This window comes from Oryza brachyantha, chromosome 3, assembly GCF_000231095.2.
Source record: "Oryza brachyantha chromosome 3, ObraRS2, whole genome shotgun sequence".
NCBI lineage: Eukaryota > Viridiplantae > Streptophyta > Magnoliopsida > Poales > Poaceae > Oryza > Oryza brachyantha.
In genome coordinates, this window is record NC_023165.2 from 5,349,396 (window position 1) to 5,364,859 (window position 15,464).

At 40.7% G+C, this 15,464-nt stretch overlaps 1 protein-coding gene across 1 annotated transcript; it reads right to left on the reverse strand.

Moving 5' to 3' along the window:
• Window positions 1–3,586: 3,586 nt before the first annotated feature.
• LOC102702827 (heat shock 70 kDa protein 8) lies at window positions 3,587–5,667 on the reverse strand. The gene has a single exon (XM_006649582.2). The coding sequence runs from the start codon at window positions 5,665–5,667 to the stop codon at window positions 3,931–3,933; it is 1,737 nt and encodes a 578-aa protein (XP_006649645.1). The 3' UTR covers window positions 3,587–3,930.
• Between the last annotated feature and the right edge of the window lie 9,797 nt (window positions 5,668–15,464).

The following is a 15,464-nucleotide window of genomic DNA, read 5'->3' on the forward strand; positions in this document are numbered from 1 at the left end:
GGACGTCACGTACGGTAAATGATTTGGAATTTGGCACCGTTTGCAACCTATAATTTGCACATGCCAAAAGTCTCCGTGCGTATGGGAATTTTCAGTTTTTCACGGTGCGAAACGCCACGATTTCGCCTTTTTCTTGGGTGAGCTCCGATCCTCTTCGTCGGAGTCGTGCTGCCATATGCTGTTTTGATAGTGCAGGCTGGAGTTACTCCACTCGGTCGTGCAATGTACCATGCCTGAAGCAGATTTGCCTTTTCGATTGACTGAGCGTGGTACGACATTTTGTGGGTTATTGTTTCAAATTTAAATTCTAAAAAAACTAATATTCGAGATTACTGATATATACTTCCATCCCACGTACAAACATTAAAATCCTACTGTTTTCAACCAGTTTTCATCGAAGACGTAAAACATGGGCCGGAGTTCATCAGCAAAATGTTCATGCCTCGCGACCGAACAGAGGCCGTTAAATTTCGCAGAAATTTCTGGCGCTGACGGATAAGATCACCCCGAGTATTGCGAGCTCGACGCTTGGGCGGCCGCACACATTGCCACCGTAAGGTACGTGACGATGATTCCCTGCATCGGAACACTCAAATACCAGCGGTCGTGTCGTATACAGTCCAAGTCCACGCATCGCTACGTACGTGTCGGTGTCACGTAGACCACCGTTTCCCGTGGAGATCAATTTCCCAACGATCTCCGTGCGTGGCAAGTGGTGACGTACACGCGCTAATTAAGTCCCTTGGCACGTATGTTTCATCCTGTTTAGTTGACTTACTAATACAGCTTTGGACTTTCTGGTAATTACGGAGTACTGACCGTTGCATCTAACCGCACAGCTGTGAGCGCAGGAAAAGACCGACTAGGGTTGGGGTTTCTATTCTTGTTTGGATTTCACCCTACGTAGTCAACTGTTGCTGCACTGCTATTTTTTAGGCGAAGTTGTTGCTTTGTTGCTACGACGTACTACTCAGTCAAAAAAAAATATTGCTTGTTTTAGGTGTCGAGCATTTGACTATCCGCCTTATTTAAAAAAATTAAAAAATTAGTTAGGTATAAAATACTATTTATATTTTATCATCTAATAACAATAAAAATATAATTATAAAAAAATTTAAATAAGACGAAAAGTCAATATTCTATCTTCACAAACTGAAAAAGTGACGGAGTTTATGCTGGCCTTACATATCTGCATGCTTAGATTACTCTGTAGAAATAATTACGCGAAGGAACTAGACGATGAGTTGAGTTCTGTTACTAGGGCTGCACGTACCGGAGAAACACGAAACCGGGGGAGTTGACTCCGGAGAAGAGGTAGGCGTAAGCAATGGAGCTCTGTGATTGTTTGGTTGCTACGGCGTCTAGTGTCGCCTGATGGTCAAAAAATACATGCGGCCTCTGCAACCGGAAGCAGATGGTTCACAATTCACACGGCCACATCACATGTGGTGACCAGGGCTTGCAGGAAAAGTGGTCACTGCATTAGATTCTCAAAAATTATCTGTGGTGATCGATGCTTGCACCCAGGCCCCAGCATATGTCGATGCGTTAGCCCATGATCTATACATGCACATTTTAGCCCATTCCGCGACTCTCGTGCCAATTGGCCATCCGGATGTCGCAGCCAATTACCCATCATCTACCACCTGAACTTCCTTCTCATGACCGGGTAGAAAGGCCCCGGACGGATTCGCGCAGATACCATCGTAATGCTTCTGCTTATGTTTAAAAAAGTCAAAATTTAAAATTTTAACATTAAACTAGAGTTGGTTTTAGAGTTTTTTTATTAAAGTTTATTTTTCGGCCTTGATTTTTAAATTGCTAAGAATATATATATAGAATTTTATCTATAAAATATTTTTTATTTACAAATATATCGTAAAAAGCCGACAATCACACTGTTGTGGCTGAGGACAGAGACAGGCAGCACACCCGTCACTGGTACTGACCATTGCCTCACTAGTGAGGCTGAGCACATAGTTACACCTGAATGAAACGAGCATGGTGAACCGAGAATGACGAGCAGCACATACAGCACAACGATTTGCGGTGGGTTACTCAAGCAGGAATTTATACATATACTTTTCCTAAGCAACACATTGGGTAGCTCGTTAAATTTCGATAGGTGGCTGGAATGCCGGCGATCTTGAAGTATCCCAAAAGATTGTTGTCTTCAGCCTACTTGCCTGTGCCTTTGTATGCAGCAATGGGATGTTCGGTGTGATTGTCAAGCGATATACACCCTTCCATCCAATGACGCACTACCTTCGTTTGAAAACAGAAACGAAGATCATTTTTATTCTACTTTCATTATCTCAAAATAAGTTCATTTTTAGTCAATCATTACATTAGAGTTTATAAAAATAGCAAATAAATATATTTTTACTAGATAAAGTGAACAATAATTGTACTTGGATTTGATTAAGTACATGGTACTCGATCTAGTTTTTTTATTGGTATGTGTGAAATGAGCGAAAAACGAAGTTATTTTGGGACAGAATGAATAAGTATTTTTAGATTTTCTTTAGCAGAGATATATTATATCACCACGTTTCTTCTCACGGGCTAAAAATCTCACAATAATCAAAAACGAAAAAGAAACCGGTTAGAAATATTATTTTGGAATTAAAATAAAAAATAAAAAGAGTTCATTTATAAATACATTGTACAAAAACCTGAAATCCGGATTGAAAATAAAAAATAACAAATAACGAGTGAAATGTCCATCTACAAGGACATTTGAAAAAAGGGGGTCACCATGTTCTCTCCCAGGAGCTAGGCAGTCCCATGTTCATAGGACAAACAATAAATAGGATCCGATCAGGAATACAATTTTAGAATTAAAAATAAGAAAAGTAAAAAAGTTCATGTATAAATATAGTTTAGGACAGTGCAAAATTCGGAATAAATTAAAGAATAATTAAATTTAAGTGAAGAATCCATCTATAAGTGCAAAATCTCTATTACATATATTAAATAATAGAAAAACGAGTCATCATATTTGCCCTCGTAAGCTAGAAAATCTCACATTAATTGAAAAACAATAAAAATATAATTTTATTAGAAATAAAATTTAGAAATTTAAAATAGTTAACAATAAAATAGAGTCCATGTGTAAATATAGTTTATAAAAATCCAAAATTTAGATTCAAAATTAAAAAATAATTAATATTGAGTAAAGAGGTCCATCTATAAGTGTAATTTGGGAATATATATATATATATATATATATATATATATATATATATATATATATATATATATATATATATATGTATGTATGTATGTATATATGCATATGTACATATGTATGTATGTATAGAAAACAAGTCACCAAGTTCGCTGTCATGGGCTAGAAAATCCCAAGATAAAAAAATAGAATTCAATTAGCAATACAATTTCAAAATTAAAAATAAAGAAAAAACAAAAAAGTCCCCATGTTCGCTCTCATGTACTAGAAAATCTCATGTAAATTAAAAAAATCCGATGAAAATTTCAATTTTAGAATTAAAAGATTAAAAACACTTTAGTAAAACATACCAGATTATTGTTATTTGGACCCTATATTACAATAAGTTATCCCAGTAATTGAAATGTTTTAGATTATTTTTCTAATCCAGATTAAGCAATCCTAAGCTAGAAGCAAGCATAAGAAGTGGCTTGCTACCCGGCACGTTTGGTCGGGAGCGTTGATGTGGCGGGACGCGCACGAGAGCGACAGACTACCTTGCTAGTTTGTTTACTCTTTTCAGTGTTCCAAATCCGAACATGCGGTTAATTGTACAGAGATGACATTGGCACTCTTATGTTTACATGTAAAAGGTCCTGGAAAAGAGATCAGTAACCAGTAAACCATCATGGCACGTCGAACACAGGTGCACAAGCTACTTCACTGGATCACACAACGTACAGGCGACGATAAGCAAATTCTCACGGATGCAGCTTCTTTGGGAGAGAAGCCAGGTCAAGCGTACTACCATACATCTTGGCGAGAGCCTGTCCGCACCAGCCATGGCCATCGTCAAGCGTTGGCATCCTCACCTCAATGAACGGCGGAACGGCCTGGCCTTGAGGCTTGACGACGCCGGCGAACACCCTGAGGACATTGGCAGCGTCGATGTCCATGCAGACATTGATTTCAACAGTGCCCTTCGCTGCTGCAGGAATACCGGTGATCTTGAAGTAACCCAGCAGATGATTGTCTTCAGCCTGCTTCCCTTGGCCTTCATAGACAGCAATGAGAGCTTCAGTCTGATTGTCGCGGGTTGTTGTAAACAGCATGTCCCTTCTCGCCGGAACTGCAGTGTTCGTTGGAATGATTGTAGCGAAGTTACCGCCATCAGCTCGAATTCCAAGGTTCATTGGCGTTGCCTGAATTGTCAGCAGATCCAAGCTCCCTGAAGGGTCTGTTACTCCTGAAGCAATGGCTCCTTCCAAAGCAGCCCCTGAAACTGCAGCTTCAAGTGGGTCTACACCACCGTACGAGTCGTCCTTCTTGCATAAGCCAAGGACAACGCTTCTGATTTTAGGAATTCTAGAACACCCTCCAACCAGTATCACATCATTGATGTCCTCTGGTGCTAACTTTGCATCAGCCAGGCATTGCTTGATGATCCCCTCACATTTCTCAAAAATAGACTGATTCACCTTTTCAAATTCTCCACGGCCCAAGATCTTTGACACTTTGTAGTCACCCCTCAAATCTACACTGATCTCCGCATGATCATGCGTAGCCAGTTTGTGAATTGCATCCTGCGTTGCCATCCGAAGTAAACCAATTGACTTGATTCTGTCCATTGTTTGACCAGCGTATCGACTATCAAAATCAGGTAGGAGGTAGTGCATAACATTCTGAAGGATGTCCTCTCCACCAATTGTGCTACCTGAAAGTGCTCTTATCTGAGAAACGCCTCCAGCAGTGGCAGTCACAGCAGCATCACAATAACCAGCACCCATGTTAAATATCAGAGCAATTTTCTCAATGCCACTTCCCATATTGTCATGCAGAAGTTGCTGCTGTTGCTGGGCATACAAAAGTGCAATAGCAGTCGGCTCTGGCATGAGTCGTAACACATTCAACCCAGCCATTGCACATGCTCTCTCAATCCGGGTCTGTTGAAACCGACTGAATGCAACTGGAATGGTAAGAACAGCATTCCTTACCGGATGTTTGAGATGCATCTCCACCAAGGCCTTCAATTCAAGGAGAAAGATGGCAAGGACTTCTTCAGGAGTGGTAGACCGCCACATATTGTTCACCAGTGCTGCAATGAATGGTCTCACCCCGATACCCAATGTCTGCACAAGAAAAGGAAGGTTCTTGCTAGCTTGAACCACTTCATCTGTGTCCATCCTCCCAATCAAACGTTTCATGTTAAATATCGCACTTCCTGACAATATATCTCTTTCCTCATGTCCATGTTCCCTGGTTGCTCCTCCAGTAACTCCTGCTGAAAGGGTGTCATCTTTGAACATCACATATGACCTCATCCCTTTCTGGTTGCGAGTGTTTTTGAGGAGCTCAACCTGATGGCCAGTCCAAACGGCAACACTACAATTTGAGGTCCCAATGTCAATTCCAATAGCAACATCAGGAAATGACAGTTGTGACTTCTCTTCCCCAGTGGTTTCACTGTCAGATGCCACGGTGTATACTTGCTCAGTCATCCTGCAAACAATGAGCGCTAGTAATGTATGCCCGTCCTTTGAATTGGCTTTGCGATCAAATGGTTTGTGACATTGTATTCCAAAATTACAAGCCAATACAGAGGGATATATATCACCGGAGGCAAGATAAGAAGCCAAGCAACACAGATTTTTCCAAGTCCAAAATGAACCACATTCAAGGCATTTAAAAGTTAACAATGAAATTATTTTTTAAAAAAGTTACCCATTCAAGTGATTTTTTCTGAATCCTAACAGTATTTCTTTTTCTTTTTCAGGAGCCCTAACAGTACTTGTACATTTCATATAAACTAGCATATTACCAATGCATTGCAACGGAATTTTGTTTAAGAAAATTATCATTAACATGTTATTACCGCTATTTTTTTTACATATACCATCTCTTGAATTGTTGCATATATTTGTTAGAGCTCATTGGTCTCGCGGTTTTTTTCTTTCAAAACAATAGATAGTGAGGTGGTTGACATATAGGTGCCATTGTTTCCTTTTTAAAAATAGGGAGTTGGTAGTGGGGTGTGTGTGTGGCAGATTTACCCTCCACCACCACCACTTTTTATGAGTATAGATAAACCAATGACAATTACATGTTTCTGGTTCTGTCGATCATATCTGACTCACTTGAAGCAGCAACTTGAAATATGGATAACAAATATGCATATTTGAGTCAACTAACTTGTCTTGCATTACAGTTGTATACAGCAGTCTCAACTCATGTAGTTAGATACTTAGATGGCACTATTGGATCGATCAAGGAATAAGATTGCTAAGAAACAAGGAACCAACTTATTAGTTGAATTCTCTGAAACAATACAGACCTATGCATGCCCATTTTATGCCTTTGATCAAACCAATAACCTGTGCAAGAGGCCTAGTAGGAGTGTAGGACTAGCGAGACCAGGGTTCAGGAATTCCTTCAACCCCTAGAGCTGACAACATTATATCAATATTAATGGGATTAAGACTAAACACGAAAAATTTCCAGCAAGCTCCGCACAGATCCTGGATTACAGCACTACGACGCGAACAAAGTGAAGCATGCAAAACGAAGAGAAATGCAGGGAGTGCGGGTATACCTCACTCGACCACGCGACGCAGATGGCCACGGAATCGGGACTCTCCGGGCAGCGCTTGCTGCGAGCGAGTGCGGGCGAAAGACGAAGCTGGGTGAGGGGAAGGGGTGGTGCGAGGGAGGGAGCAGCTGGAGCCTTGAAGGAGGCGGACGAGGAAGAAAGCCCCCCCGCGGAGTTTTCCGGAGAGGACGGGAGGCGGCACGCGGCGCGCGCGCCGACCGCTCCCGAAGCGTCGGGAAGCGGCGAGACGCCGCTGGAGAGCGTGGCTTGGCTTCCGTGGGCCTTTGAAATGCTGCACAGATCTAGGCCCAGCACATGCGGCCCGGGGCTCAGATAGCGTAGAGATAACGGCCCAGTAGTAGAAAGTTCTGTGTACTTGGAATTGGCCCAGCCCGGAGGAGTGCGGCCCGTAAAAGTCGGACTGTTTTTTTTTCCTGGTTGGAGTACCTTTAACCGGCAGAGAATCCCCAAAACGATCGACGACGACTCAAAATGACATCTCATGATAAGCTCCCTCAGACCGCAACTGGCGCTCTGAACTACCATCATTCGCAGCTCAAGCTTTTCCACACGAAGAAAATTCAAACACTGGCGCTCGTGCAGAAGACGGCCAGCGTATCAGCTGATCAATCATATACCCTGATACCCAATCACACCACCCACTGCACGTCTGCACCCTCCCTTCCCTTTCAACGCCAACCTGCGTCAACAATAATCAACAGCCCGACCGAACGAGACACCAGACACGCACGTACGCGGTACGATCTCCACACCAGTACCACTAGTAGTCGTACCGTACTAGTAGCAGCATCAGCCGGAGATTAATCACAGGGGGCTAGCTAGCTTAGCTTAGGCGCCGGACTCATCGTTGTACCGGCTCGCACACGGACACGGCCCCATCTTTTCCGCGCAGATGCCACGCCGACCGCCGTCGTCTCGCTTCGCTGCGACGAGCGCGCAGGCGCCGTGGCATACGTACCAAGCGAGCAGTTTTCGCATCGCAGTCCCCATGGCCGCGCGCGCGCGAATCTCGATCGCACGCACGGTGAGGGGGCCAAAAAAACGCTGTATCCGCAGCAGCAAACAGCCAGGGACATCTGGTAGCCGCGGCAGCGACGGGAGACGTGGAGGATGGCAGCGAGCGACCGCGCTAAGATTGGTGGCATGATGGGGCTAGTAGCTCTCGTTCGTTCGTTGGACACACGCAGCAGCAGCAGAAATCATGCTGTTGGGTGGCCTACACTAGACGGCCTGTGGGTTACGTAGGAACGCGTAAATTCGCACGAGAAACAGTAAACAAATAAAGATTTCTGTGCGTGCTTATTTTCGAATTCGAAAGATATGATATATATCGAGGCGAAGAAACTCTCCACGCAAAGGTGGGAAAAAGGGCGACAAGATTCTCGCTTGCTGCCGTGGACTTTTTACGGGTCATGCACGCAGTACGTAAGGTGGCAAGTACGTTTTCTTCATTCCAAAAAAAAAAAACAGAGAGAAAGAGAGGGAGATGTACGTTTCAAAATTTGAAACGAAGCCCCAGGATTTATCGTGGGGGCCGGGCCGGCCGGAATCGTGAGTCACTACGACTGCTGCCTAGCTCATGATCGACCAATGCATGGCAAAGGAGAGAAAAAGGGAGAGATTCCTCTCCAGAAAACGCACGCATGTACTCCGTATTCCGTTACTACGTACCTGCGTCGTCCTGCATGCGAGCTAGCGTAGCGTGCTCGCAGGCAGACATGGCACGGCCAACAAGTGTCCACTGCATGTGCATGGGGGGCCGGCCGGCCATGAAAATTGGCCGCGATCGATTTGGTAAACCGAATACGCAACACAAGCGAGACACATGGGTATAGCGTAATGGTCAAAGATGCCCGAATCCACGCGCGGCATGTAGCAATGCGCGCAGAAATTCAAACATGGTTGACAAAAGTTCCTTAACTATAGTTGTTACGCTGATATTTGTCATCGGACATTTGAGTATAGTATAAATGAGTAAGGGTGCGTTCTTCACCCCACTAATTTAACTTATCACCCTCATTTTCTGCGCGCACGTTTCCCGAACTACTAAACAGTGTATTTTTTATAAAAATTTTCTATAGAAAAGTTGTTTTAAAAAATCGTATTAATCTATTTTATATATTTTTAATAATTAATAATTAAGTAATCATGTACTAATCTATTACTATGTTTTTTGTGTTAGGGTAAGTTAACTTACCCTCCACCCACGAACGAGGCCTAAGGGGTTGTTTGGATTCAGGGACTTTTTTATAATCCCTTGTCATATCGGATGTTTGATGTCAATTAGGAGTATTAAATTTAGACTGATAACAAAACTAATTGCATAAATAAAGGCTATTTCATTAGACAATTTTTTAAGACTAATTAATCCACGATTAGCAAATGTTTATGGTAGCATCACATTCGCTAATCATGGACTAATTAGGCTCAATAGATTCGTCTCATGAAATAGTCCAAAATATGAGATTGGTTTTATTAATAGTCTATATTTAATAATTCTAATTAGTATCCAAACATTCGATGTGACATGGACTAAAAAAGTAAGAGTAATCCAAACACCCCCTAAGTACATGCACATGATGATGATGATGATGATGATGATAATAGAGTAATAGTGGTGCTGGACAAATGGACGACGGTTTTTTGCTTGCTCAGAGCATCCCCAACAGCTCATCTAAATTTGGTCATCTATATCTTCATTTGGACTCTCTTTGTACTCCAGCAGATCATCTATATATGGCATTCTAAGAATTGGAGAGAGAACATCTAAATATAGAGTTTCTCTTATAATATGAATGATATCAAAAAATAGATGATAAGATAGATGATCTATTGAAGCTTAATTTTTACTTTTTATCCTCTATTTCTAGTACGAAGGATAAGATGGATAAACTCTTACGATGCAGTAGCGAAGGCAGGAGTACAAGTTCACTACAGTCAGTGCTACTGCAACCCGGCGTATAGGAAGGCGAGAGTGGAAGCAGTAGTAGGTGAAGCATCACGCAGACACGTGGGCCCCACATCCGACATTCCGCGTGATCTCCGGATGGTCCACCCGTAAACTTCTGTCCCCTAGTGCTTCGCTCTCTCCCCGATCGACGAAGAGAAAAAAAAAAGGTACAGCTCATCGATCAGGCACCTATTTTCTCACTGGTTCCAGGGGACCAGTGTCTCCGAAGGTCGTGGATACACCTGTAATAATAACAAGCAGTAGTAGCAGTGGCAGCTTTGTCCAAAGAAACTTCAATGGAAGCGTTCCTTTTCGATCGTCTGGTGACACCTTAATCTCAATATGTTTTAGGAAAGTGTCATGCATATTAAATAGAATATCATATTAGTAAAATTACTGACTTAGGGCATTCTAACCTAGTGACTAGGATAGTGTCCATAACATTAAATAAATTGCCATATAAGATGAACGATGATGTGACAAGTGAATAAATAAGGAAAGAGAATGAAACCATATCTTGTATGAGACATGGTTTCTACACAACATTCAAGATATCATGTGAGATAAGTAGTATTAAATTGAAGTATGGAATAGTGGTGTTTGCATTGAAAGAGTAGTGTCTAGTACTAGTTTCTTGGTGATGTGGAGTTTATGAAAACTATATCTAGTGTTATGGGTTAAGAATGCCCTTAATAGGATCACTGAATGAGAGAATTTCATGAGATGGGAGAAGTTTCATCTCCATAAAACTTATCTGGCTCGCTTATGTAGTTTATAGTCCTGTTAATTATGACATGAAACTATACATTAAGACTAGCCTAATTGAAAGAGATATTTGTCCTAACTATTATCTCTATTTTATATTATAAAATATTTTAACTATTCTAATTGACATTTACTAATAATTCCAAAAACATATATAAGCCATGTTTATTGATCCATAAATAAGTTTAAATAGAACTAAAACATGTTATACCATGATACGAAGGAAGTGCTAGCTGACCTCCCTCCTACCAAACGTATGCATGTATGATAGCACTTTGACCTTATACATAAATGGCATTCGACTGTACGTATTTCAAATTAAAATTACATGCATATGCATGGTGGCTGAATAGTTGGTGGACACAGGACACTGCTGGTTCTCTACTCGTTCGAGGACTTTTGACGCTTATACTGCGGTAGTTCCAGCCTAACCGGAAGTCACATCTCACCTACTAGTAATTGTTCTTCCATCGTATTGTAATTAGAGGATTGCTTCAGTTTTATGCATGCATGCACACTTATTGGACCGGTGGTACGTACTACGTAGGCTGGAGAGTGGGGAGTACGGTCAATCCACATGGCGCCCATGTGACCTGCAGTACGAAAAATGGTTCAAGCTGCTGATCGATATCGTAGAAAAATCTTGAGATAGGAAATAACCGTGCAAAATCTGGCCCGTCTTCAGAGCGCAGAGTAGTAGTAGTCGAGAAGTAGGACTGACCATGTCCGACAGTTTTGTCATCCCCACGACGGTCCGATGGGAACAAAGAAACCCTATGACATGCATTCCTCGTATCTTCCTTAAAAAACCATCGTTTATGTGAACCATATGGTTCTAATATATTACTGGTACTACCCGTACCATAATAATTTATTTTTTAATTTTTTCCCCAAAGTTTGACCGTTCGTTTTACTTGAAAAATTTATAAAAAAAAACTTTAGAAAGTTAGTCACGCATAAAATATTATTTTTATTTTATCATCTAGTAATAATAGAAATATTAATCGCAAAAAATTTTAAATGAGACAAAAAGTCAAAACATAGTATCAAAAACTATTTTGGAACGGAGGTAGTACTTGCATTGTAAAATAATTTTATTTTTACTTGTTACACATATACTAGACTAAAATACTCTCTATTTTAGCAAATCTTATTATAATTATCCTTTACTTTATCTATTCACAGTACATTTATTAGTTGCTTTTAAATCTCCAAATACAATAAATTTGTTTTGGGATAAACTATCATAAGAAAAATGATCTTATTTTAATGCATATGGCATCTAACTTAATTTTTTTTCTATTTTGAGGTGAATGGAGTACCTTCTTTCTAAAATTTTTTTACATTTAAGCTACAAAACTGACATTAGTATTTTAGAATGAATGTATACTATTAGATACTACTTGTGTCATCAATCATATCCGATTTAATTTTTATCCATCTACGTGCTAATGCTACGGTGCAATAGTATATTTAATAATATGTTGTTAAATTATGTGTTAGTCACATTTTTTTCATATAACAAATTCAATCAAACTTTAAATCAACTCATGTCACATGTAAAATGTAATTAAGGCAAAGTATAATAGTAAATAATCTATTTAAATATTAAACTCAATGCTATCTACAATTCTATATTGTGGGCACTTATTGTAAAGCTAATGTTATTTCGTTATAAAATGGCGTATGCCACAAGGCGCCAAAAGTAGATATGTTGGAGCTAATGACCCTGTGTCGTATAGGACATGTCTGGGTGTGCTCTAAAAAAATAAATAATATAAATATTTTTAGCCTTATAAACTTAAACTCTTAGGGTTTCATATTTTTGCACTAAATATATATAAATAAACAAAAACTATGATCATTAACTACCGTTCATCACCATTCCAATATGTCTTTCTATATAATATTCTTTGTGCTCTTTCGAGTGAGGTTTTTTTTGTTTGGCCAAAATTCTTGTTTTTACCTTGACACACCCCCTAAAAGTTGTCCATAGAGGCTCGGGAATATAGATTTTGCCATTTGAGATGGTTTGACCCTGTGATTTGTTTATTATCATAGCAAAACCTAGGCGTACTGTGAACTATTTCCTTTTGGACTTGAAAGGGAGGAATATATCATTTGATGGAGACAATGTGATCCTTAGATTAAACACACTCTTGCATGCATGATTTCCATCGACAATTTCAACCTCAATTGTATTTTGTTGGAATGATGTAACCATTAAACTTGGTCTATTGCACAACCCATTTTAGGGGCAAGATTATGGAGGAGAATCACTAGGCAGTTGATTTTACTTTAAACTTATGTTGGGGCAAGGACATTTGGAGTAATCGAGTTTAAAAATTCATAAGTGTAGTTGTTGTGCGTATCATCATTAACAGAATCAAAGCTATCATAAGGTCATCCTCATTGTAAGTTTCATGGACACGATTACCTATAGTGATATGTTATCTAAAAAATTTAAAACTAAGATAAAATACATCTCTCCCAATGCATAGTTTCATCTATTGTTGTTTTCTAGGTTATATGCAAGACACAAATTGTCTAGGTAACAGTGCATAGAAGGTTTCATCTCATGAAGCTTATTTCATCTCTCTTCATTAATACTTTGTCACATCATAAAAGATATGTATTGTCTATGAAACTTCCATTGAGATTGACCTAAGTTGTCTGTTGATCTCAGTGGCGAAGAAAGAAAGACACCATGTCTATTTTGTAAGTGCCTAACAAAGTGTATTTTAGGATAGGGGAGCCTACAAATCGATTCTATATAATATCCGAAAATATATTTTATTTCTTAAAAAATGCCATTACGATGGTCTTAATGAGACTGCGCGAACAATTGCACGTCATCCGTGTTTATAGGCGTCCCAAGCCTAAAAACATCATCAGCGAGGGTGACAAAAAGTGCTCGCCGTGTCATTAATTCTAATCGCCATAATCAAATGGTCATATATATACCGCATCACATAGAACTTTCTTTGGAAGGGTATTATTTTAAAACCACCTTTCAGTGAGCGTTGGTTATAAATATGTAAAACTTTAAAATGTAACTATGCTTTCATATATTTTAGTACAAATATATAAAAATTTCGCCGGAAAGAAGGCATAAAACAAGCTGAATTAACGAACACCGATTCCATCCACCTATCCATCACTCGTCACCGTCGATCAATCCGGCTCGCACTTCCACCCCGCGCGACATGACCGACGACGACGTACGTGGATGGCAGCGCCCACTGCCTTCCTACTACTCGATCGACTTCCCGAAACAAGCTCGAGCGGCGCGAGCCCAGAACCGTCTCCGCGACGGGCCGGGTCCATCGATCAGGCACAACGCGCGCACCAGTCTCGTCACGGTGAGTGAACGCGGGCTCTCCTTGGATCGATCATCATCATCATCATCCCTGCCTCGCTCGGGGGGGGGGGGGGGGGGGGGGGGGGGGGGGGGGGGATTCCGCCGAGCGCAACGCGACGCCGCGCTCGCCTCCAACCGCGCCCTTCCTCTCCATTAGTCAACCCGCCCGCCCGCCCACGCACGCACGCGCGATGGCTGGCTCGCTCGCTCGCTAGCTTCCTCTATCTCTCTCGCGCACCCACGGCGTGGTGGCGGCAGCCTCGGGAAGCCAAACAAAAGAACGAACGCGGCGCGGGTGCATGGCGGAGTACACCAACATACTGGTACAACATCTCGGTCATGCTGTGCATCATGCATGTACACCCCTGGCCTGCCGCGGCTGGCTGTGACCGGACCGTGCGTGCGTGCGTGCCGGTGCCTAGCTCGCTCGCAGGTCGCAGCGCGCCGTACGTGACCGGGCCAGGGTCGCATGCATGGCGTGCACTCGTGGTACGGTGTTACTCCTACCATGTATGTAAGGAGCGCCATGCGCTGCGGCCACGGCACGGGAGCATGGGCTGCACGGCAAAGTAAAAGAAAACCGGACCGGGGGTCCGGGGTCGACCCGCTCTGGCCTCAGTGGCTCAGTCCCTGGTTTATTGGTCAAACCGTCAAACCACTAGATTATCGATCGACACAGGATTCTCATTATTATTATTATTATTATTATTATTATTATTATTATTATTATTATTATTATTATTATTATTATTATTATTATTGATTTATATGATTTTTTTAATATATAATAATCGTAAATTGGTAAATATGTATAAATTAATTAATATATCTATGGTTGTAACATACAAATATAATTATAGCATGTTAATCTAATAAATTCATAATATCATACTATCGAACGATTAGAAAACCAATTCGATTTTTTTAAAAAAAAACATCATCGGTTTGGTGGTTCACCCAAAAATCGTCCGGCTCACTAGCTTTTTACTAATTTTGATTGCAAGGGTGATGTTTGATCAGAACCGAGTCACCCATGTCATCGTTTCTAGGTTTTTTTTTTTGGTTGAACCATGCCTGGTTTTTTTACTATCGTGGCCGCATTCGTTCCGAAGGTAAGTAAGTTAACTAACACTCCACAGAGAATGTGGTAATAGATTAGTACATGATTAATTAATGATTAATTATTAAAAGAATATAAAATAGATTAATATGATTTTCTAAAACAACTTTACTATAGAAATTTTTTATAAAAAATATATCGTTTAGTAGTTCGGAAAGTATGCACGTGAAAAACGAGGGAAATAAGATAACTTACGGGGGAGCCGAACGCGACCCGTGTCGAGCTGTGGCCTGTGAATAGTAACAAGAAGGGATGACGAGTTGCCGCCGCAGGCCTAGTTTATTTCCTAAATTTTTTTTTCCAAAAACATCACATCAAAATCTTTAAATATCTAAATAAAACATTAAACATAATTAAACTAAAAAACTAATTGCACAGTTACGGAAAAAATCTTGAGACGAATTTTTTGAGCCTAATTAAAAAATGATTAGCCATAAGTGCTACAGTAACCAACATATGCTAATGACAGATTAATTAGGCTCAAAAAATTTG

Coding starts and splice junctions, on each gene's coding strand:
- LOC102702827 (XM_006649582.2), bottom strand. CDS start 5,667: ATGACTGAGCAAGTATACACCGTGGCATCTGACAGTGAAACCACTGGG.